General features: G+C 42.4%; 1 protein-coding gene across 5 annotated transcripts in view; it reads right to left on the bottom strand.

Annotated features, from left to right (window-relative positions):
• Positions 1 to 24,365, bottom strand: part of HSD11B1 (hydroxysteroid 11-beta dehydrogenase 1) — a 63,596-nt gene that overhangs the window by 6,716 nt on the left and 32,515 nt on the right. For 2 of the 5 annotated variants that reach the window (XR_004680250.1, XM_035010464.1), the window contains exons 1-4: positions 19,378 to 20,169; positions 18,507 to 18,637; positions 17,635 to 17,746; positions 17,328 to 17,513 (exon numbers count right to left, since the gene is read on the bottom strand). Coding sequence is in view for 4 of the 5 variants with exons in the window: in XM_035010464.1 (XP_034866355.1) it covers positions 17,328 to 17,513; positions 17,635 to 17,746; positions 18,507 to 18,637; positions 19,378 to 19,465 (517 nt within the window). In the remaining variant the exon portion in view is untranslated. Of the gene's footprint in view, positions 1 to 17,327; positions 17,514 to 17,634; positions 17,747 to 18,506; positions 18,638 to 19,377; positions 20,170 to 24,365 lie in introns of those variants that run through there. The other 3 variants (XM_035010462.1, XM_035010463.1, XM_035010461.1) reach the window with 2 other exon arrangements.

The raw sequence follows: 24,365 nt of genomic DNA, 5'->3' as shown, positions 1-24,365 counted from the left end.
AGTAAAAAAATGAGGGTCAACATATGATCTCAAGGTAAGAGATACTTTTTAAAGCATGAAATCAAAGGCATAGATTATGAAAGAATATGTAAGTAGGTTCAAATATATAAAATTTAAAAGGCTTCAGAGTTCTGGAAATGCTCACCATTGCCTTCCTACACACATACCCTTCAAAAAGATTTTGCCTTCCCAGCCATAGAAGGTCAGGCTAGTGATAGCTAATATGCACAATGGCTTGAACATACATCGTGGTCTCTCTCAAGATATTGAAATAAGTGATGCAAGGATTCTAATTAGCTGCTGTTGGATTTTGAACTAAAAAGTCATGTAAGGTTGGGACTGGGGTAGACATTTCCAGCCATGGAAAAGGATAAGAAACAGAAAAGCAGCCATATGGAGCAAACAAAATAATCACAAAAATTGGAGCTAAATAGGAGCTAACATTTACTTAGCTCTGATGTGCTAGTCTCAAGGCTAAGTAATTGCCTAAAGTTGCATAGTTAATGAGTAGGAGAACCAGGAGTCAAATCAGGATTCAAATTTAACTCTAGTGGCCCACAATTTCAAACAGTAGGGGTATTTTCTCAATAGAAGCTACTGTTTGTTTGTTTTTTTAAAGATTTTATTTATTTATTTGACAGAGAGAGACAGTGAGAGAGGGAACACAAGCAGGGGGAGTGGGAGAGGGAGAAGCAGGCTCCCCGCTGAGCAGGGAGCCTGATGCAGGACTCGATCCCAGGACCCTGGGATCATGAACTGAGCCGAAGGCAGACGCTTAACGACTGAGCCACTCAGGCGCCCCAGAAGCCACTGTTCTTTATTTTATTTTATTTTATTTTAATTCTAGTATAGCTAACGTACAGTGTTATATTAGTTTCAGGTGTCCAATATAGTGATTCAACAATTGTATACATCACTCAGTCAGAAGCCACTCTTCTTTGAGTATTTTTCAGAAGCCATGTATTAAATCCAGCCATTCCTGAGTTGGTGAAGATTCTCTCTGCTTGACAATTAAGCCCCCAAATAGGCAAAACTTATGAATAGTGTTATTATTTTCACTTCTAAGCTGACAGATGAGGCTACCCATAGGGCTACTCACTACTAGTCCCTTTGTGTTAGTTTCCTAGGGCTGCCATACAAAATTACCATAAACTTGGTGGCTTGAGGAGACAAAAATTTATTGTCTCGTAGTTCTGGAGACTATAAGTTCAAAACCAAGGTATCAGCAGGACCATGTTCTCTCCAAAGGCTCAAGTGGAGAATCCTTCCTTGTTTCTGCAAGCTTCTGATGGCTGCTCCCAGTCTTAGGCATTCCTTGGCTTATCGATGCATCACTCCAATCTCTGCCTCCATCTTCACATGGCCTTCTCCAATTTTGTCTGTGTCTTACTTTTCTTATTAGGATGCTTGCCATTGGATTTAGGCCCACCTATATAACCTGGGATGATCTCATCTTGAGATCCTTACCTTTATTACATCTGTAAAGACCTTTTTTCATATAAGGTCATATTTACAGGTTCCATGTTGACATATCAGCTCACTATGCCCTTCCAGATGATAATAAAGATATTGTTTGTGGTATTTTATGTATCTGTCCAGGTAGCAACAGGGATGCAGAAGCAAGAGACCATGTTAACCTATAGTCTGAATGTTTGTCCCACTATGGGAACTTAGTGTATCCCACTTTCTGTCTTTAATTATGCCTTAGGTTATCTCAAAGCACAAAAAAGATCTTGAATTGTTTTGCACAAGAAGAGGAGAGATTTTTGTTGGTGGTGGTGTTTTGTTTGTTTTTTGTTCCAGAGAGGAGGGTGAGAGAAGAGGGAAAGGGAAAGAGGAAGAGAGGAGAGAGGTAGAGAAACAGCAGGACATGGCAGAAAATTTCCTGAAAAATTCACCAGATAGATGCATGGTTTAAAAAAATATTTTTTAAAGATTTTATTTATTTATTTGAGAGAGAGAGAGAAAGAGAGAGAGAGAGCACGAGTGGGTAGAGGGGCAAAGGGAGAGGGAGAAGCAGACTCCCTACTGAGCAGAGAGCCTGATGCAGGGCTCCATCCCAGGACTCCAGGATCATGACCTGAGCTGAAGGTAGACACTGAACCGACTGAGCCACCCAGGCGCCCCTAAAAAAATATTTTTAAATGGTGAAGAAAAATACTGAATTATTGGACAAGGGTCAAGACTGGACAAAGACTGTTGAAAACTCTTTAACCTTTACTATGAAAACTATGCATGAGGTACACTGCAACTGTCATTGACATTCATTATAACCAAATTTTATCTCTTAGATTTTGTGACCTGCCACTGATCTGCAAACCTTTAAACCAGTAATTCTCATATTTAAATATGGAGAGATGGGGCACCTGGCCTGCTCAGTTGGTAGAGCACGCAATTCTTGATCTCAGGGTTGTAAGTTCAAGCTCCAGGCTGGGTATAGAGATTACTTAAAAATAATAAAATCTTAAAAAACCCAAACAAACCCAAATATGGAAAGAACCTGCAGATTTGAGTCTATTCCCCTCCCCGAGTCTTCTAGTCTGTATTCTGGGGTGAGGACTGCGTTGAAGGTCTTTATCCATAAAGCATATTTATGGTGGGCTTTGAGGGTGGATGTGGGAGCAGGAGATGCATGGTGACATAAACTCATTGAACCTGATCTAGGAACTCCCAGAGGAAAGGGGGAGGGAAGGTCTTTGGAAGGGGCTGAAGTCTTGTGATAGCAGCTGGGTGAGCTATCATTAAATTATGAGTTATTGTGTCTCTTTAAAGCCCAAACTAGTGTGACCTGGGAAACCATGTGTCCCAAATCTAAACTGGATATTTAGGTGAAGAAAGATATTGGACTAGCCAGGAAACTTCAGACTTCACCTTCAGGAGGTAGGTTGTGAACTCTGCTTTGACGACAGAAGGTACAGAAGGGCCAGGGAAGTGGGGATGGCTTGTACAAAGACTAGAGGTGGGGATGAGTTAGTTCCAATGAGAAGCTAGTAGAACAATAAAAATAATAACACAGTTCATTATATTTTCTCCTCTTTGAAAGTATAGGCTAATAAGCACTTGTCCAAAAGCCATAGGGCCTGATTTGTTAAGGAATTCAGAATTATTTTTGGATTTTAGGAGGTGATATGGGGTTTATACAGTATATTACATAACACTCCTAGTAGAGTCTGGGGAGGCATGCTGTAAGCAAACACATTATTATTTCTGCACTAAAATATTTGAAAGTTCACACTGAGATAAAAGCTTTAAGTAGCTTCCCTTCAGTTCAAGTTAAATTAACTATAGAGAATTAATTATGGGTAAAAACTCCTTAGTGTTCCGAGCTCCCTCCGCCACCAACCCTGACCCCCAGCCCATAGCTTTTTGGATTTTGGAGTTGCAGATAAAGGATTTTGCAAACCAGTCTAGGCTCACTAAAGAAAAGCTGAAACATATCAAAAAGTAGAAAAAAGAGATAAGAAGGGAGAAACACTCCTAGGTGCTTGCTCTTCCAAAAACAACCCTGGCGCATTTCATTCAAGTCTGTTTTCTATTCACGGAGCTGTTCTTAAACATTTCCCCACATTATGCTGATTCGCTTGTGTGAGGGAACCTCTGCATTCTGCTATATGTAAAATATAATTAGAAATTTCAGAAAACAGAAAAGGGCAAGGCCCCTCTAAAAACCCAGATTTTTATTTTTTGGAAAGGTTCTGTGAGTTAAGGGGCCCTGGCCAAGATGGAATAAATAACATGTAACAGGATGTTAAAAATTGACTTCTCCTGCTCTAGTTTTAGCAGACGTTCAAAGGCTGAGAGCAAACTGGCAAATGCCTCCATCTTCTGGAGGGAGCTTCCAGACTGCCTGCGCACTTACACAGTAGGTGGTAACACAGAGAAGCAAAAACCTGAAAAACCCCAAAACCAAAAATGTGTTTGCAGCATGTAGACCCTCAACCACCCCAAGGGAAGAAAGGGCCTGAAGGCGCAGAGGCCAGAGGGAATGGAGTAGGGAGAGGAAATGAGCCGCGTCTCAGTGACCTTCCAAGGAGAAAGGGTGGGCCTTCCCCTCCTGTCCATGCCTGTGAGAGAAGCTCCAAGGGCACCTCATGGAGAGCTTGTCCCGAGGAGTTTGAGGGGCACCAAGGACTGGGGTTTGACCCAACCCGAGAGGCAAGGCCACTACAGAGCGGGTGCCAAACGGTGTCATACAGAAGGGAAGGAAGGCTTCCACCGGGCCCATGACTCGGCTTGCCACCACCCTAGGGGCTTTGTCCTAGCGCTCGTCCCTTCTTCCCCAGAGTCATTTCCAATCCTGTCCCAAAGGACAGCCCCAAATGGTGAGTGTATCCCCCTGTATTCCCACTGAACTCCCAGGGCCTCTGAGGGAAAGATATCACATAAGCACCTGCTGCCCAAATCACAAGAGGACTAGCAGTGTTCCAGCAGAGGGTTCCCTAAAGAACCCACAAAAACACCCCATGCAAGAGTTGGGTTCAGAGAGCGTGAGCTTTGGACATTTGCTGTGGTCAGAGCTCAGTGGTAGATGAGCCGGGTGCCAGCCAAGTAAGGCCTTACCTATCCTGAACCTCCCTTCTTCCCTGTGCCCCCCTCTTTTCTTTCAAACAAGAGGGGCTAGAGGGAGCTTGGTAAGTGAGGAGGAGATAGGGAACGGGAGGAAAAGCTGAACCCATCTCTTTCCTAGAGGCAGGCTCAAGCTTGATCAGGGGAGAAGCTTTAGTGAAATTACTTGTGACTGGACATTTTAATTACTGAAGTGAGACCTTTCTTGAGACTAGAGGCAGCCAGAGGATCTTTTATGATCCTAGAGCACTGCCATCTGCCTGCCATCACATCCAGGTTCAGGGATGAGCTAACCCATAAATGGTCTGCGGAAAAGAATAAAGTTGTTTTCCGATTGCAGCCCACAAGATTCACTTGTTCAAATACCAGTTAGAAAACATGCCAGAGTATGAGCTTAATGAAATCAAATGAACAAGTAAATAAATGTACTAATTTGCATGAAACTGTCATGAAAGTGAGGGGGTAGAAGCCTGAGTGCTTCTGCCCAAGGTTAAGTTTTATTTGCGGGGGGGTGGGGGTGGGGGGAAATGGAGTCATCACGGCAGAACAGATCTATGTCAGCTCCATTTCTCTCCTAGGAAGTTTTAGACCACAGAGAAACAGAGCTCTGGCTATCATATTTTCTGAAGCAAAATATGGGACATGGAGTCTGACAAGTAAGAGTGCAGACTTGGTGATGAATGGGACATACTGTTTGCAATTAGCTCTGTCCCAGAAACGCTGGGACTTCGCCACTATAGGAACAGCAAGAGCCAGAGGGCTGGCAGCTTAGCTGTGTGCTGGAGCTTGTTAGCTGAGAAGAAGAGGTCAAAAGCAGGCCTCAGTGCTTTTGTTCATCCACTCCACACCCTCCATCCTCAACTGCCCCGCTGAGATTTTGAAATTACAGTATTTCCATTTCAAAGGCAGATTTTAAACTGCTTGAATTGAGAGCTCCAAAGAAAGTGTGCAGGATGGAAAAGCTTCATTTCTGCCTGCCTTCAGACTTTCAGAGTGACCCCAGGCAAATGTGCCACATCTTCTACTGAGTGGGCCCCAAATTGGGGTTCACCATGCCCTGGTGACTTCGAGGCTGGGAGCTCATCCTGGATTTGGCCGCTTTTATCCAGCTCTTCCTAAAAAAATGTCCTGAGCTTGGCCCCTCAGGGTCTAACCTCTTCAGTTGTTTGGGTTGAATCGGGTTCTAAAGATAAATCCATCTTTCTACTCCAGGCTTTGGAGAACCTGGGGTGTCATTGTAAGTAGTGAGACAACCCACAGCCCAGTGGTAATTGAAGCAATGGGAATGAATGGCGATGCCCAGAGAGAGTATGTTGAGTGAGAAGGAAAGAGGACTCAGGATGGAAAGAATCTTAAGGAAACCCACAGTAAGACTTTGGGATGAAGAACTGAGACAAGGCATTCAGGGTGGCCAGAGGACATGACACCCGGTGCCAGGGGTGGGGGAGGAGGTGGGGGGCTGTGGGGGGTGGGGGGGTTGGCAGAACACAAAAGAGGAGTGTATGGTGTTGAAACAGTGCAAAATGCAGCAGAGATAAGTAAGATAAAACCTGTTAACTAGGTTTTGCAAGACAAAAGCTTTTCTGTGCAGGTACAAGGCCATGAAATGTGGTTCCTCCTATTGTCCTGAGCATGAACACATCTCCCAAGATGAGAATAAAAGAGTAGATTTCAAGAGCCCCCACAGTTGAAGGGGGCCCTACTAGTTCCACTAGCATTACCTAATCACCCACATCCAGCCTAAATAGTTGTGCTTGGAGAAAGGAGAGTGTGTGTTCATCCACTGGGGGTGGATGTGTTCATGTGTGTTCATCCACTGGGGGTCAGGGAGGCATTTGCATTCCCATCACAGAAGAGCCTTTAAGATTATTTGGAGACCTTTGCAAGTGTCCACTGGAGTTTGGGAACTCGTTGAGTGCATTGTGGGATCAAGTATATTGATAAGCATCAGGCTTCTCAGAAACCAAATGTGGAGCCCGTGGAGAGGAGCTGGCCTGGGGTCACTTGCCCAGGGATGGCGGGGTGGACTGGGCCAAGCGGGATGGGCTGACCAAAGCCTTGGAGCTGAGGAAGAGGCCAAAGGGAGTGAGCTGGAGGAAGTATTAGCACATCTCCTACAGGAGATCTCCAAGGACCCCATGAGAAAGCCCACAAAATCCACCCTCATACCTCTTCCAAGTCACTAGATCCCAGGATTTTTTTTTTCTTTTGAAATAATTTCAAACTTAAAGAGTTGCAAGAATAGTACAAAGGACCTCTCCCTTCACCTCTCTGAACCATTTGGGAGTAATTGCTGTAATTGAGGTAATTGCTGACCCAATGTCCTATGGCCCTCAATATGTTAGCGTGCATTTCCTACATGGAGGGACATTCTCAGACAAAACCACAACGCAACTATCAAAATGTGGAACGTAATTTGTTGGTTTCCTAGACCTGCCGTAACAAATTACTACAAGCTGGCTGCCTTAAGAGAACACAAATTTATTCTTTCACAGTTCTGGAGACCAGAAGTCTGAAATCAAGGTGTTGGCAGGGCTTCATGCCCTCCAAAGGTTCTAGGGGAGAGAGAATCCTCCCTTGCTTCCTCTAGCTTCTAGTGGCTGTCAGCATTCCTCATGGCTATATCACTCCAAACTCTGCCTTTCTCTTCACACAGCTCTCTCCTTCTGTCCATGTCTTCTCTTCTGTCTAAGGACACTTACCATTGGATTTAGAGCCCACCCAGGTCATCCAGGATGACCTCATCTCAAAATCCTTAACTTAATTACAGCTGCAAAGACCATTTTTCCGAATAACGTCACATACATAGGTTCAGGGAGTTAGGACATAGACGCATCTTTTTGAGGGTCACCATTCAACCTACTACAATATTTTGTAGGGTGGTAGGGTGTTTTGGTTTTTATTTAGTTTAGTTTAGTTTTGTTTTTATTTTTGATAATGACCACCCCAACAGTTGTTAGGTGCTATCTCATTGTGGTTTGGATCTACATTTCTCGGATAATTAGTGATGTCTAGCATCTTTTCATATACCCATTGGCCATTTGTATGTCTTCTTTGGAGAAATGTCTATTCAAGTCCTTTGTTCATTTTTGAATCATTGTTTTTCTGTTGTTGAGTAGAGTGGCACTTAAGACTGTATAAATACTGTGTTCTTATTAAACTTTTACCTACTAGTTTTGGCATCCACTGATGCTTTCTGGCTGAATTATTACTAATTTTTTAAATTATTACTAATTATTTTGAATTTCATCACTCCTATATTTCTCATTTAGCTTTCCATTATATGGAAATGCCTTCTCCACTCCCCATTTGTTCATGTATTTATTCATCTCATCATGGATTTTTATTGTATCTTACAGGTTATAATCTGTTATTGTCATTATTTATTTGAATGTTCCAATGGTTCCAGGTTGCAGATTGACTTATAATATTCAGCTGAGCCAATTAGATACCTCTTCTTTTGGAGGGGGTGGATTTGGAGGTGGGAGATTGAGAGACCAGAAGGGCTGGCCCTGTAGCAGAAGTTCAAAGCATAACAAGAGCCGTTAGGCTGAGAAAAGGGCTGTGGCAGCCAGGTGGAAGCAGGTGCCAAATGAAGCAGAGGCTAATGGCGGGAGAAGAAAGGGGAGCAGGTGTGCTGAGACAAGCAGGTATGGCAGAGCCATGCTATCTCTGGGAGAGCCTGGCCTGGCCGGATTGCCTGGCAGTGTCTCAGCTACAGTTGCCATACGGCCAGCTACCTCCCCAGGGATGGGCTGAGACAGGTGTATGTCCAATGTGGGCCAGTGATCTGGCCCCCCTTCAAAATAATATTCTTTAAATATTGTTTAACCTTTATTTAATGTTACTTGCTTTTCTAATGCTAGAAATAAAGGATTTATTATATGCACCTATTACATGGGAGTTCCTGAACCAGACAACTTTGTGGGGAAATAGCAAATAATTTAAAACCTGTATAATAAAATGGACTATGCATTCATTGGATCCTGAACTTTCAGTTGGCTGTGATGGCCGATTTCAGGCACACATCAGTGGGCTGTTTTCAGTGTTGGTAGCTTTGCTCGCAGATTGGTAGACAACCTGGAAAAAATCCTCCAGGGAATGTTTTTCTACATACATCTGTGACTGGATTGATGGTTATATCTTGATAGATTCTCAACATTATGTCTGCTGAATGAAATGATGGAAGCACTTCAGAGGCTATTGATACATATTGCCAAATTGCTTTAGACAAAATGAACAACGAGGGACTAGACTTTTAAAGATCAGTGGTGGAAACCATTTAAAACAAAACAAAACAAAACATACTCTTCCCCACCAGGAGTATATGAGAATGTCCAGCTCACAGCTACTCTGTGGAGGGAACACAGTTCTCAGCAATTGACAATTTTGTAGGCAAACAAACACCCAAACAAAACAACAAAAATCAACACTCCACTCCCACCATGGCATTTAGTAGTTTGAATTTGGTAATGCAGTAGTTTCAGTCACTTGAATTTGCTTGTTTACTTGTGAGATGGAGCACAATCTCTGTCTCCCCTCCCCCCCAAGTCCACCATTATGGGAGGAGAAATATTTTGGTTCCAGTTACCATATAGAGCCCAATCCCTTACTTTTTGTTTTAAAAAATTATTCTAATTTTTCTAATTATCCCAAGCTCACTGTGTAATAAACAGCTCTGAAGTCTATAAAATGAAAGGTAAAAGCCCTTTTCTTTAAACACAGTTGGGTTCATACTATATATACTGTTCTCTAAATTACTTTTCTTTCAAACATTATTTTTATAGTCAGTATGTGTAAAAACTTACATAGTATTTCACTTCTAAAGTAATTTAGAAACCTATCGCTAGTGGTGGATATTCAGATTTCTTTCAGTTTTTTTTTTTTTTTTTTATTCATGAGAGACAGAGAGAGAGACAGAGGCAGAGGGAGAAGCAGGCTCCCCGCGGAGCAGGGAGCCCGATGCGGGACTTGATCCCAGGACCCCAGGATCATGACCTGAGCTGAAGGCAGACGCTTAACCAACTGAGCCACCCAGGCGTCCCCAGTTTTTTAATAACTATAAGCAATGGAACGATCATTTACACTGGAATGGGGCTCCACAATGATGCCCCTTGCCTTGCCTTCCTTGTTCCCTGCCATAGCCTTGGCATCTGGCACTGTGTGCGGCTCAGAGTGGACCCGCGATTCATATTTTTTTGAATAAATGAATGACTATATTTCGCGAACGCTTTTGCAAGTTTATGCAGAGAATAAATTTCTCAGATGTAAAGTTATGCTCTCTCTCCCCAGGGCTTCCTCATCTTGAAATATCTTAAATGGACCTCTACTTACTTAAATCAATACTTATTTCAACAGGAATTCCCCTTGGTTCAAACCAACTGTCTAAAGGTCTATATTCATACCATGTCAAATTCACTTTTCACTTTATTAATTTTATACTTAGCTGAGTTTAAAAGATATGCCTTTGTCAACATTTGCAACAAGAAGCTGCATATGAAATCAATTAGGTGTATTTATTATTAGAAAAGTTTTGCTAACATCTCAATGGGCAGGGGCATGGGAAAACAATTCACAGAATAGAAAATATTAATATCCCATAAACACATGAAAATGTAATTAATTCACTATTGGCCTGACTTTTATTAAATATCCACTATAGGCCATGTGCTGCTTGTAGGAAATAAGATATAATGGAATAAAAAATAGAACACCACTGCTCTCAAAGAGACAGGGACCTCACATTCCATGTCACAAATAAAAAAAATAAAATTATGACTACTAAACACCTTTTTCTTGTACCTACAAACTTGTCAATTGCCGAAAACTTTGTGAATTCTGCAAAGTAGGCGTGAAAGGAACACTCATGTCTATACTTAGGGTGGGAACGGGGCATGATGCTCATATTCATCTAAATTTGTTTTTATTTTTGCATATTTAAAAAGTCTAGTCTTTTTGGGGCACCTGGGTGTCTCAGTCCTTAAGCATCTGCCTTCAAAGTCTAGTCTTTTTGGGGCACCTGGGTGTCTCAGTCGTTAAGCGTCTGCCTTCGGCTCAGTTCATGATCCCAGGGTCCTGGGATCGATCCCCTCATCGGGCTCCCTGCTCAGTGGGGAGTCTGCTTCTCCCTCTCCCACTCCCCCTGCTTGTGTTCCCTCTCTCGCTGTGTGTCTCTCTGTCGAATAAATAAATAAATAAAATCTTAAAAAAAATAGCCTAGTCTTTTATTTTTCCTTTTATCTAAGGCAGTTTGGAAATATGTACCAAAAGCCTTCAAAACGTTTCTATCAGGGCGCCTGGGTGGCTCAGTTGGTTAAGCGACTGCCTTCGGCTCAGGTCATGATCCTGGAGTCCTGGGATCGAGTCCCACATTGGGCTCCCTGCTCAGCAGGGAGTCTGCTTCTCCCTCTGACCCTCCTCCCTCTCATGCTCTCTGTCTCTCATTCTCTCTCGCAAATAAATAAAATCAAAAAACAAAACAAAACAAAAAACGTTTCTATCATTTCACCCAGTAAATCTAGTACTAATAATTTATCAAGGAAATAATCATCATCTCAGCCACACATTTACATAGAAGACATTTATTACAGGATTTCTAAAATAGCAAAACATTGAAAGGAACCTAAATGTCTGGCAATAGGAAAATAATTGTTTTATATCTCTATCTCTATCTGGAAAGAAATTCTCCAAAATATTGGCGTGGTTATGGATGATTTTTACTTTCAGTTTTATACTTTTCTTCTTTTTTCAGATATTCATAGAGAGTGTGTGTGTGTGTGTGTGTGTGTGTGAATTTTCAACTTATGGAAACATTTAAGAAAGTTGTTGGGGGCATTGCTCTTCTCATTACTTTGTGCATGTACTTCACAGTCTTTTATGAGAAATTTATTTCAGATATTATTTGCTTCCTATAGTATCTCCCTCTTTTGAATAGACTCTTATCTGTATACTGACCCTCTTCTTCTTTTTTTTTTTTTTTTGTTAAGAAAGTTCAAGAGGTATGGGGCACCTGGGTAGTTCAGTTGGTTAAGCATCTACCTTTAGCTCAGGTCATGATCCCCGGGGTCCTGGGAGCGAGTCCTGCATTGGGTTCCCTGCTCAGCGGGGAGTCTGCTTTGCTTTTCCCTCTTCCTCTGCCCCCACCTGACTCGTGCTCTCTTTCTCTCTGTCAAATAAATAAAATCTTTAAAAAAAAATTCAAGAGGCGGGGTGCCTGGGTGGCTCAGTCGTTAAGTGTCTGCCTTCAGCTCAGGTCATGATCCCAGGGTCCTGGGATCGAGCCCCGCATCAGGCTCCCTGCTCAGCGAGAAGCCTGCTTCTCCCTCTCCCACTCCCCCTGCTTGTGTTCCCTCTCTCACTGTCTCTCTCTCTATCAAATAAATAAATAAAATCTTCAAAAAAAAAAAATTCAAGAGGCAAATTTGGAAACTTAAGCACAGCATCTACGTAGAGTCTAATTTTGGCATTTTTAAATACTTTTTTTTTTGTTTTTTGGGTTTATTGTAGTTGACACAAAACGTTACATTAGTTTCAGGTGTACAACATAGTGATTCAGCAGGTCTTATATTCTTTTCTTAAGATCTAGTTTTCTATTTGTATATTGCAAATAGAGTGTATTTGTTCTCAGCCTTCTCAAACTCCTCAGTAAGTAAATGTAAAGACATGATGGTAGAACCCTCCTATTTTCTTTTTTTTTTTTTTAAGATTTTTATTTATTTGCGAGAGAGAGAATGAGAGACAGAGAGCATGAGAGGGAGGAGGGTCAGAGGGAGAAGCAGACTCCCTGCCGAGCAGGGAGCCCGATGCGGGACTAGATCCCGGGACTCCAGGATCATGACCTGAGCCGAAGGCAGTCGCTTAACCAACTGAGCCACCCAGGCGCCCGAACCCTCCTATTTTCACCAAGAAATGCACTGGAACAAAATCAATAGTCTAGCGGGGTTAAGTAGACATGATGACTTAAGCTCTAACCAGCCTTTCAAGGGGAAAAGGTGGACCAATGGTTGTCATGGATAGCATTATCTTGTTCTCAACCTGTACTAAATTGTTACTGTCTTCAGTAAGGAGTCATCTTTCCCCCTTGCAAATCTCCACTTGCCCCTTTGCAGGGCTGGTACAACAATGAACCTGAAGATGAGTCCAACAGGTTCTGTCTCAATCCTTTAGGTTTGCCTAAACATAACCTCTTGAATTTAGGCAACCATGGCTCCTGAAATTTTTATGTACAGGTTGTTGATTCTTCCTTGAATCTCTTTTTTGGCCTTCTTCCAGACCCTGTAGGTGACATATCTATAAATGCACATACCTATCTCCCCCTGTCTCCCCCCCCCCCGTTCTCCCCAAAATAGTCCAAGTCTGCAGCAGCACCTGCGTCCTGCCCACGTAAATACCTCTATTCACATGTATAAACATTTCCACTCACCTTGGAAAGTGTGGTTCCTGAAAATTACTTCTGAGGTTATTGGATTTAAGGACAAAGATTCATCTTAGAAAAATATAAAACGATTGGGTGAGGGGATAAATCACCCCTTCCTACTCTCCCAGGCCCCTTTGCATCCAAGACCTTGACCTTGACCCCTCCTCTCCCCACCGCACTCCAAGGCATATCCATACATTGAGGCATTGTCTGCCTTTCAGGAAAAAGTGGGTATGCAGAGCTGAAGGCAGGGATGAGATTAACATCTGTTTATTCTTGTCTTGATGCAAAACACCATTATGGGTATTCCAAATCCTTTGGAATTTAGTTGATATGTGTAGTTGAGAAACCTGTTTTATTCCCTCCCCCCGCCCCCGCCGCCTCTTTGTAATGTTGAATTCTTGAAGTAGGTTTAGACCACACAGGCAGCCCGTAACCCACAAACAGGTTAAGGTCCAACAAGTGACTTCATACACTGGTTTGAGTTTTCCCACGAAAGCATTGTCTTATGAGGTATTTGCCCCTGGCTAGTCATCTCATAATACGCCTGAAATATTATACAACTACGTAAAAAAATGTATGAAGCAATGCTGGAAATGAGTAAACCAGAAAAGGAATACATTTGAATAAGACTTTAAAAAGTACATACAGAAAGTTGATCTTTTCAGAAGAGGATTTACTTGGAAAATAATGAATAGGTAACCGGAGACACTTATGGAGCTCAGAAAGAGAGCTCTGGGCATTCCGAGGCGACTGGCAAGGTTCTCTTATTCCTTTAGTTTTTCATTTTGAATATTTAAAGAAACCCAGGATTTTATTATGTGCAGTTGCACTTCAAAATATGTCTTAAGTTTTTCTTGATACAGAAGAATCAGTATCCCTACACTTAATGCTGGCCCGGTTCGGTTAGCCTTTGTATTATAATTGTTGTTAGTAGTATCTGTATCACCAATAAAGCTAAAAAAGGGAGAGGGGGAGGAAGTAGAATTTTAAAGGTAATTTTCCAAAATGTATTGGATAAGAGGAAAAGGAAAGGGTCTGGCGAGAACTGACAAGGACTTCACGTGAGGTGAGGTCCCGGAGAGGAGAAGGGGGCGAGAGGATTGCAGGCTTTGTCCAGGAGCCCCGAGGGGTAGAGAAGCAGCCTTAGAAGTTGGATTCTGGCTGTCATGCATGTGACTGATGTGATGGCCCCCGGTTACAGGGTTCACAGAGCCAAGGGGTATGAAAATGCAGTGACCTTTACTTTTTGAAAATTGAACCTAAGTCAAGATGACCCATTTTGATTAATGGCCGATAAACTTTTTCCAGATGTTTTCAACTGTTCTTTGCCCAATTCAAAGTGATTTCTTTTCCAGTCACATTGGAGTAGTAATATCTCTGTCTCCGTTTGTTTCACAAATACCATCTAGGCATCCTCTTTTTGTACTTCCCCTCGCCCCACTGTGTACCGCACTGCTGACTGATGGAAGGGGTTTTGTTTGTATGACGGACCTTGAATCTGGAAAGATCAAGTCTGGAGTGTGAGTGTAGGGTGTGCAGAAGGCACATGCGGTGACCTGGAGGGAGACACCCCTAGTTGTTTATCAACATCGGTGTCTTTCGCAGAACTAGAACCCCTGGTTTTCAGCTGGACACAAATCCACTTTGAATAAAGACCACGACAGCCACCAACTGTGGCAGAAGAGGAGTCTACAGCTTTCAGGTTGTATCCTTCTTTCTCCATTTTCTGTAGCTAGAATTCTGATTCGTGCTAATAATGAACCATCCTGGACATACAGGTGAGGATAACGCCCCAGGGATGGCGAGTCTGAGACAGAGAGGTTCCTGGACAACTTCCTGGGACAGAACTACCATTATCAGTCTTGGACTGCTTACTCCAGGCTGCTTTATGAGAGAAAAATAGATTTTTATTTGTGTAAGCCAGTGTAAATGTGGGTGTTTGTTAGAGTAGCTCAACTCATAGCCAAACTAGCACATGGTGGAAGGAGGGGAGACTAATCAATGTAACTAGATATTATATATACATAGAAACTTGATCAGTAGGTGCCCTAAACATGGGTGGATGTGTACGGTAAGGAAACTCCCAGAGGCAGCAATAGTGTCTCAATGCTGAAGCATATTTAAAGCTGAGGCTTTAAAGAATGTATTAAAAATATAGGATTTCTATGTAATGCAATGCCTGGAAATGCACTGGGGATAAAAAACAATTGCTTATCGCCATAATTCAATAAACGACTTAATGCATTCCCTGGAAGGAATGACTAAAAATCCATCCCAATACTCTCTGGCTGACCTTAGGATCAATTTGAGGATTAGCATCCTGCATTTGTGGAATTCAGATTTTAAGGATGAAGGATTAACGAATGTGCTTACTGAATGTTTAAAAAATATAGCATAGAACAGAAGACTTCATCAGCTAGGGAGAGAAAGCAGTGTCTGTACCTTGCAAGTTCACAGACATGTTTCAAAGCAAACCGGCTGAACTCTTTGGGCTCTACAAATAGCAGATGTGAAGGATAGTCGTTGAACTAGATTTCCATCTCTGAGTCCACACACATTATGAAGCGACTTTTGGTAGGTGTAGAAGATGTGTGGAAGCAGGGGTTATCAGACTTTCCATCAGGCCCTTGGACTTCTACAGTAATTCTTGTTCCTTCTGAAACCATTAAGACACCGTGTACATTATAGAAAGTTACGTTTCTCTAGCCAAAGATGAAGCACACTCTTTGCCTAGAGTGGATATATTATTTAATCAACTTAAATCATTAAAGCCACCTACACCATGACTGATGTGAGGGTTTTGGCCAATGCCTAGGATGGATTGGGGATGTGCCCAGCACCCTCCCACTCAGTATGCATCCGGAAGCTCTCCCTTCCTTTCAGCCTGGAGAGAGGCTGTGTCTGGGGAGGGGTGGGGAGTCTGTGTTGTCTGGGAAGCACAGGGATGCATATCAATCACTCTGTTTGGCGGGTAGCACAGACACACTGCCCTTTTATCCCATCACTATGCAGGCCTTTCCTGTCCAGGAAATAGAATTCTTTACAACATAGATGGTGTTCTTAGTTACAGTAATAGCTCGTAACAGTTTGCCAAATACTTAAGAGTTACAAAGTCTTCAGGTTATTTGTTTTTACATTGCCAAGAGCCACATTTAGATTGCAGATTTTAATCCCAGTGTTTGCCACATCCTTCTGACTAATCAACAAATAGGTGTGGGACGTCTCTCTGGACCCATGACAAAACGAATCCCCCGTTTTAGCTGGAAACTCTGTAGCTCTTTATTGGTGATAACTTCTGATACTACCACCATCCAAAGAGTCAACGACCTTTCTTGGTCACACAGTGTTCTCTTCATGAATCTAACTCTGTACACACTCTCTCCCTACCCCATTGGTGTTTCAATAGGACTTTAAGGTAATAAGTTCAGGTTTTGGAGAACACTCCCAATTTAGGCAGGTCTGCTAATACGGTGTATTTATTTCTGTTCTTCATTTCATTTTGCCTTAGCCTAATGCACGTATCAGACACTTGGTATGTTAAAATATTCCACTTCTGGGGCGCCTGGGTAGCTCAGTCGTTAAGCGTCTGCCTTCGGCTCAGGTCGTGATCCCAGGGTCCTGGGATCGAGCCCCGCATTGGGCTCCCTGCTCCACGGGAAGCCTGCTTCTCCCTCTCCCATTCCCCCTGCTTGTATTCCCTCTCTCGCTGTGTCTCTCTGTCAAATAAATAAATAAAATCTTTAAAAAAAAAAAAATTCCACTTCTCAGTTCTACCTTTGCATCAGCTAACTTCATCAGCCTATAGCTTTTGGTCATGGCAGAAGCAATATCATTTTTATCCATCGTGACCAGGTCTCTCCCTTAGAATCAGGATGAGCTGTATCTCCACAATCTCTCCATGTCCCTTTAGACGTCCATTTGTAGATCACAAACCACCAAGTTTCTCGTGGGTACTCTGAATTACTGCTCTTTCTCTGTTACTTCCAGGGATCTTGCAGCCCATCTACGTTGAACAGCCCCTTATTTCTTATGGTCCCACTTGTTCTTAACAGGGTCTCTTTCACTCAGCATGCATGCTTCTCATTGAGTTGACAAACCCAAGCTGCACATTCCTACGCCTGCCTCTTCATGCACAGGGGCAAGCTGTGAATCAGTTTTTGCTTAATGTCACTGGGAAGATTGACTGGTTGATTTTTCACTGTGAATATTTAAAATGCTGGTTTATATTGCATTACTTCTCTGCATGGAACTGATAAAAATTCACATTCACTGCAGAGCCCCCAACACCATCCCTGGCATGTCTCCCACTCCTGCCTTCCATACTGCTCCCTGCCCCACTCACCAGCCTTCGAGGAGACGACAACAATGCTCCCGTTGCTCTGCTTCAGCATGGGCAAGGCGGCAACGCTCAGGACCACGTAACTGAGGAAGTTGACTTCCATGCTCCTGCGCACAAGGTGGATATCACCACTAAATAGATTCATAGAAGTGTTGGTGATGTGGTTGAGAATGAGCATGTCTAGTCCCCCTGCAAGAGATGGCTATGTTGAGAGAAACCATCTGGGGGGCTACCTCTCCTCTCATTCTCCCCCTCCCCAAAGCTCCCTTAGAGCAGAGTCCAGAAGAGGAGGCAGGAGAAACGGCCTCACCCATGAGCTTTCCAGCTTGGGCAACAAATTGCTCTGCGAAGGTCACATTCTCCATGGAGCCAGCAATGTAGTGCGCTGAGGCTGCCCCAAGCTCCAGGCAGTGGGATACCACCTGCAGGGACATAGCAGAAATGGCGTCAGCATCGGCTGCAGAATTTGGGGGCAATCTCAGAAGTAATGGGGGTTTAAATGAGAACTTGCTCACAACCCTGTTTTGAGAAAAACGGTGGGATATGTGTGCGTGAGCGTGAGTTCAGTGAATGTGTGTGTGTGTGTGTGTGTGTTGCTAAATGCAACCTGACACGATCTTTGTCCTCTGTCTGAAGTATTTCAGGTAAGGTGTAAATAAAGAAATCGTCACTGTGCTGGGGTTTAAGTTCATGACTCATGCTTATGAGTTTCTGTGAATAGATGTATCTGAATTCATTATTGGTATGGATGCTAGCTTCTGTGTGAGTAGCCCTAAGTTTGTGAATGTTTGCATCCTTCGGTTTGTAAGTCTGAGTATATGAGAAAGCATGTCTGAGAGTCTGAATGGGGATGAGAATATGAATTCATGAGTAGGTACCGGAATTTTGGTATCCAAGCACATATCTATATATCCATGATTCCATGTGTAAATGTGTGTACATAGGCATGTCTATGAGTATGGATAGATGGATAGATAGATATAGATATATAGATATAGATATATAGTGTGTGTGCATAGGAATGAATGCTTAAATGCCGTACTTTTATATGCTTGTGGGTGTTTGAACCTGTGTGTGTGTGTGTGTGTGTTTGCATCTGTGTATGGATGTGCCAGCTTCCGTGTGTTGGTGTGTGTATGTGACATAAGGGGGTACAAGTGTCTGTGGGCACAGAACCCTTACCTTCTTTAGAGTTTCTTTAGACCTTGCCGTCACCACCACATGGGCTCCCATTTTCGCCAGATGATAGGCCATCTGTTCTCCGATCCCCTTGCTGGCCCCTGTGACAATCACTTTCTTTCCTTGGAGCATCTCTGTGAAACCCAAAAGGCAGTGAGGACCACACCCAACTCAGCAGTAGTCTTCCTTCCACTCTGGATGTGGACAAACTTATCTCAATGTCTAAAGGTTATGAGCCCAGATCAACTATTCTCAAACTGCATAAATCAATGAAGGAATGGTTCAAGTCTTTCATAAACATGCTCTGAAAGGGAGGCTTAGCTTGACTGCTCAAAACAAGCCTTCTTGCTGTCCTTCGTAAAAATGTCCATAGACAGAGGCTTCAGCTAAGACACTGGAGTTCCAGACATTTCTGGACTATCCAATTTTACTCAATTGAAATAAAACTCAAAAGGCATCAAAACACATGTGCTCATAGCGATTCCAGAGATTTTCCCTCACTTCTATTTAGTCATCAACTCCAGAGTCCTTTCTTGTCTCCCACTTATCAGTCTCTCCTTAGAGCCCGATTATCTGGCTGTGCTGTAAATTTTGGAATTATCCTCATTTTTGTAGGGAATCTGAAATTGCTTTCCATTGAGGGTGCCAAATAAAGCATGGACTATTTGGCAATCCGCTGGCTACATGATTACCCCTCCCCACACCGCTATTATCCGTAGCCCATGTCTGGAAGACACAGAAATACAGTCCCACCTCAGGGTTCCTCTTGTTCAGCAACTTTGGGGATCAGGAACTCATCTGGATACTCAGAAATACTCCAGCCACCCCTGTGTTTTTGATCTATTCCTCAAAAATTAGATACATTGGTACTTACCTGGTCTGAATTCCTCATTTGCAGAATAGTAGTAGTAGGCCAAGAAGAACACCAGAATGGGTGGGAGATATTTTTTCATAAAAGCCATCAGACAGAGACCTGGCCCGAGGAGCCCTGTAGGACACACAGAGAGAACCTACAGAGCCTTCTACAACCTCCTAGGCAGGCAGCAGCCCCTGAATTGTGACATCAGGGACGGGGGAGGCTGGAGTAGTCTCAGGCAGTGCTAGCCAATTTCCCTGTCAGAGCGGCAATTGGCTTTGGGTGGGATCCCATTCGTCCCTGGCAGCCTGTGTGGTGGATTTCATAATGGACAATGTTTACTCCATTTCATTGAGCAAGAAGAGACTTCCAGATGGCCAAGCTCATGACTGTACAGGACTGGATTCCTGAACATCCCTACCCAGAGCCCATCTTCCTCTTAACACCACTTATGCCAAGAATCAATGGCCTTTCAAAAGTGGTATGTCAAAGGCAGACAGAAAGTGTGCGCGGGGCTTCTGGGGAAATGTAATAGCAAATTCAAGCCAAATTCAAGCCAAATCTCACTCTTGGCCCCACCTCCCAGTCGGAAGCAATTAAAAATAACAGCACAAAACAGAAAAATAAGCTGAAGGAAAAAATGTGCACATTTTTGGGGGGGAAAAAAGCAAACAAGCCCTATAAGCCCCACACTCAAGTTCAATGAACAAGTATTACAACATCAAAGGGGAATGCAAGCCAGCCAGAACCCAGATGGCGGGAAACCCAAGACCGGTTCAAGACTCTCAGGCAAGTGCAATGGAACATACACTTATTACTTTAACAGCAAATAAAGAAGAAATAGTGAGTGCCAAAAAAAAAAAAAAAAAAAAAAAAAGGCACTAAGCTATTAAACTGGGTCTTGTAAATGTTATAGAGGAACAAGACACATGAAGATGGAAGGAAGAGGAGATCTGGTCCAGAAGCAAAAAGAACTAACACCATTGAAGCAAATTAGCCCCCAAAGCCCACATCCAGCTAAAGATTGATTAACAATCAAAGGGCCAGAGGGGGAAACCCCTAGTAATTTAGAATGTATCACAGAAATACAGAAATAACCACTTCGGTATGTTTGTAGCAAGAATTCAGTAAGGAACAGTCCTCAAAAAAAGAATTTAAGATACATTATTGTTAAGTTTTTCAACTTCAAGCCAACTAACCAACCATAAAAATTCCCACATCACAGAGCAAATACAGAATTCTGCAAATTATCAGTAGAATTGAGGAAAACCATTGAAATGTTAGGATAAGAATGGATACCCGTGTTTTGGGAGGAGGAATGTGGGTTGAGGGTGGGGGTTAGGGGGTTCACAGAAGATTAAGAGAAATTGAGTTATGACCCCAAGTACAGTATATGGAAACACTCACTGAGTTTTCACTTCAGAGTAAGGGGAAAATAATTTAAGACCCAGAGGAGATGAAATAATTTGTCAACAAAGGCTCACAGCTGTGAAGTTCACTTCCAGGAAACAATGGAGATTTGACAACAGTTGAGGGCTAGCTAGAGCTCAAGGTTTATGGAGGACAAAATAGAAGAAAAAAAAAAAGAAAGAAAATTCAAGTGGGAAATGACACTACATCCTGACAGAACTACAGAAGATATATATGCAAAATCTTATAAGGGGCTTTATGCTGCTAAGACATGTTACAGACTAGACCCCATTTTCATCTCCAGAGGGAAGGAAATTTAAAGTTTTATTTTCTTAGTACTATCCTATTCATAGCAAAATTATAGAAAACAATGAAAAGTTGCTTTAAAATATGATGCTGCTGAAATGGAGAAAGATGGACAGAGGAGGGAAGTTTATTATCTGATTTAAAAAGACTTTAGGGAAAAAAAAGACTTTAGGGTACCTGGGTGTCTCAGTCGTTAAGCGTCTGCCTTCAGCTCAGGTCATGATCCCGGGGTCCTGGGATAGAGCCCCGAATCAGGCTCCCGGCTCAGCGGGAAGCCTGCTTCTCCCTCTCCCACTCCCCCTGCTTGTGTTCCCTCTCTCGCTGTCTCTCTCTCTGTCAAATAAATAAATAAAATCTTAAAAAAAAAAAAAGACTTTAAGGTGCACTACAGAAAGCATAGATTTAAAGAAAGCAAAAATAACAACGAGTAAGACAAACCGCAGGTGATAGAACATAAAACAAATGCATCAACTATTGCTGATTGTTGGCTGAACTAAAAAATGAAGTCCACATTGTGCTGCTCAAAAGACCCATTTAGACACAAACAGGCACATAAAAAAACACAGACATTTTAATAATTAGTTATTGTGCTAGAAAATAAGGATAAAGAAAGCATTCAATAAGAAATTTAATGAAATAGATGAAATAATTTTTAACCAGTAAAATGCATTTATGAGAAATGAGAATACCGGGTAATGGTAGATGATATATTAAGTCTTAGCAGTTCTCAAAATTTTTGGTCTCAGGGTTCCTTTACAATCTTAAAAATTATTGAGGCTCTCCATTTTTGCCTAGAGGCATACTTTGGAGATATTGCGGGTTCAGTTCCAGATCCCCACCATAAAGCAAATATTACAATAAAGTTGAGTCCAGTGAAGTTTTTGGTTTCCCAGTGCATGTAAAAGCTAGGTTCACACTATACTATAATCTTTTTAGTGTGCAATAGCATTATGTCTTTAAAATATCTATACTTTAATTTAAAAATACTTTATTGCTAAAAAATGCTAACCACTCTCTGTGTTTTTAGCTAGTTTTCATCTTTTTGCTGGTGGAGGGTCTTCCCTCAATGCTGATGGCTGCTGACAGATCAGGGTGGTGGTTGCTGATGGTTGGGTGGCTGTGGCAATTTCTTAAAATAAGACAAGAGTAAAGTTTGTCACATTGATTGATTCCCTGTCTGATGGCATTTTCCCCACAGTAGAACTTCTTTCAAAAATTGGAGTCAAGCCTCTCAAACCCTGATGCTGTTTTATCAACTAAGTTTATGCAATATTCTAAATCTTCTGTTGTTATTTCAAAAATCTTCACAGCATCTTCACCAGTAATAAATTACTTCTTAGGAAACCACTTTCTTTGCTCACCCATAACAAGCAACTCCTCATCCATTAAGTATTCTCATGAGATTGAAGCAATTCACCCATATCTTCAGGCTCCACTGCTAATTCTGGTTCTCTTGCTATGTCCACCACATCTGCTATTACTTCCTCCACTAAAGCCTTGAATCCCTCAAAGTCATCCATGAGGGTCAGAATCACCATCTTCCAAATTCCTGTTAATGTTAATATTTGAACCTCTTTCCATGAATCATGAATGTTCTTAATGGCACTAGAATGTTGAGTTCTTTCCAGGAGGCTTTCAATTTACTTTGCCCAGATTCATCGGAGGAATCACTATCTATGGCAGCTATAACTTTATGAAATGTATTTCTTTTTTTAAAAAAAAGATTTTATTTATTTATTTAAGGCGGGGGGGGAGAGAGAGAGACAGCACAGGCGGGGGAAGGGGCGGGGCAGAGGGAGAAGCAGGCTTCCCCCTGAGCAGGGAGCCCAATGTGGGGCTTGATTCCAGGACCCTGGGATCATCACCTGAGCCAAAGGCAGATGCTTAACCGACTGAGCCACCCAGGTGCCCCCAAAATGTATTTCTTAAGTAAAAACACTTGAAAGTCAAAATTACTCCTTGATCCATGGGCTGCAGAATGGATGTTGTGTTAGCAAACATGAAAACAACATTAATCTAATTACACACCTCCATAAGAGCCCCTTGGGTGACCAGGTGCACTGTCAATGAACAGTAATATCTTGAAAATAATTTTTTGCTGAGCAGTAGTTTTCAACAGTGGACTTAAGATATTCTGTAAATGGCTGTGCTGTCATCCAGGCTTTGTTGTTCCAATGCTAGAGCACAGGGAGAGTAGATTTAGCATAATTCTTAAAGACCCTAGGGTTTTCAGGATGGTAAATGAGCACTGGCTTCAACTTAAAGTCCCCAGCAGCATTAGCCCTGAACAAGAGAGTTAGCTTGTCCTTTGAAGCTTTGAAGCTGGGCATGGACTTTTCCTCTTGAGCTGTGAAAGTCCTAGATGGCATCTTCTTCCAATAGAAAGCTGTTTTGTCTACATAGAAAATCTGTTGTTTAGTGTAGCCACCTTCAATAATTATCTTAGCTAGATCTTCGGGGTAACTTGCTGCTTCCCCTTGAAGTTTTAGGTTATAGAGACGGCTTCTTAAACTTTATCAACTAACCTCTGCTCCTTCTGCAGCTTCCTCACCTCTCAGCCTTCATAGAATTGAAGAGACTTAGGGCCTTGCTCTAGATCAGGCTTTAGCTTAAGGGAAGGTTATGGCTGTTTGAACTTCTATCCAGACCACTCAAAGTTTCTTCATAGCAGTAATAAGGCCATTTTGCTTTCTTATCACTTGGGCGTTCACTAAAGTGGCATTGTCAATTTCTGTCAAGAACTTTTCCCTTGAATTCACATCCGGGTCAGCTGGCACACAAACACTTTCAGCCTACCTTGGCTTTCGACATGCCTTCTTCACTAAGGTTAATCATTTCTGGCTTATGATTTAGAGTGAGAGATGGGGCCTCTTCCTTTTCCTTGAACACTTAGAGGCCATTGTAGGGTGATTGGTTGGTCTAATTTCAATATTGTCGTGTCTTGGGGAATAGAGAGGCCTGAGGGGAGGGAGAGAGATGAGGCAACAGCCAGTTGGTGAGGAGTCGGAACACTATTTATTGATTAATTTTGCCATCTCACACGGGTACAGTTTGTGGGGCCCCAAAACAATTACAATAGTAACGTCAAAGATCGCTGATCACAGACCATAACAAATATAATAATGAAAAAGTTTGAAATATTGGGAGAATTACCCAAGTGTAACAGAGACCCAAAGTGAGCAACGTTGCCGATAGACTTGCTTGATGCAGGGCTGCTGTAAACCCTCCATTTATAAAAAAACACAATATCTGCAAAGCACAATAAAGCAAAATGCAATAAAATGAAGTGT

The sequence above is a fragment of the Mirounga leonina genome, unplaced genomic scaffold (genome assembly GCF_011800145.1).
Source record: "Mirounga leonina isolate KUSES-001 unplaced genomic scaffold, KU_Mleo_1.0 Mir_154, whole genome shotgun sequence".
In the NCBI taxonomy this organism is placed as follows: domain Eukaryota; kingdom Metazoa; phylum Chordata; class Mammalia; order Carnivora; family Phocidae; genus Mirounga; species Mirounga leonina.
Note: the sequence above shows the minus strand (reverse complement) of the source record. Positions and strands in the feature narration are given on the sequence as shown.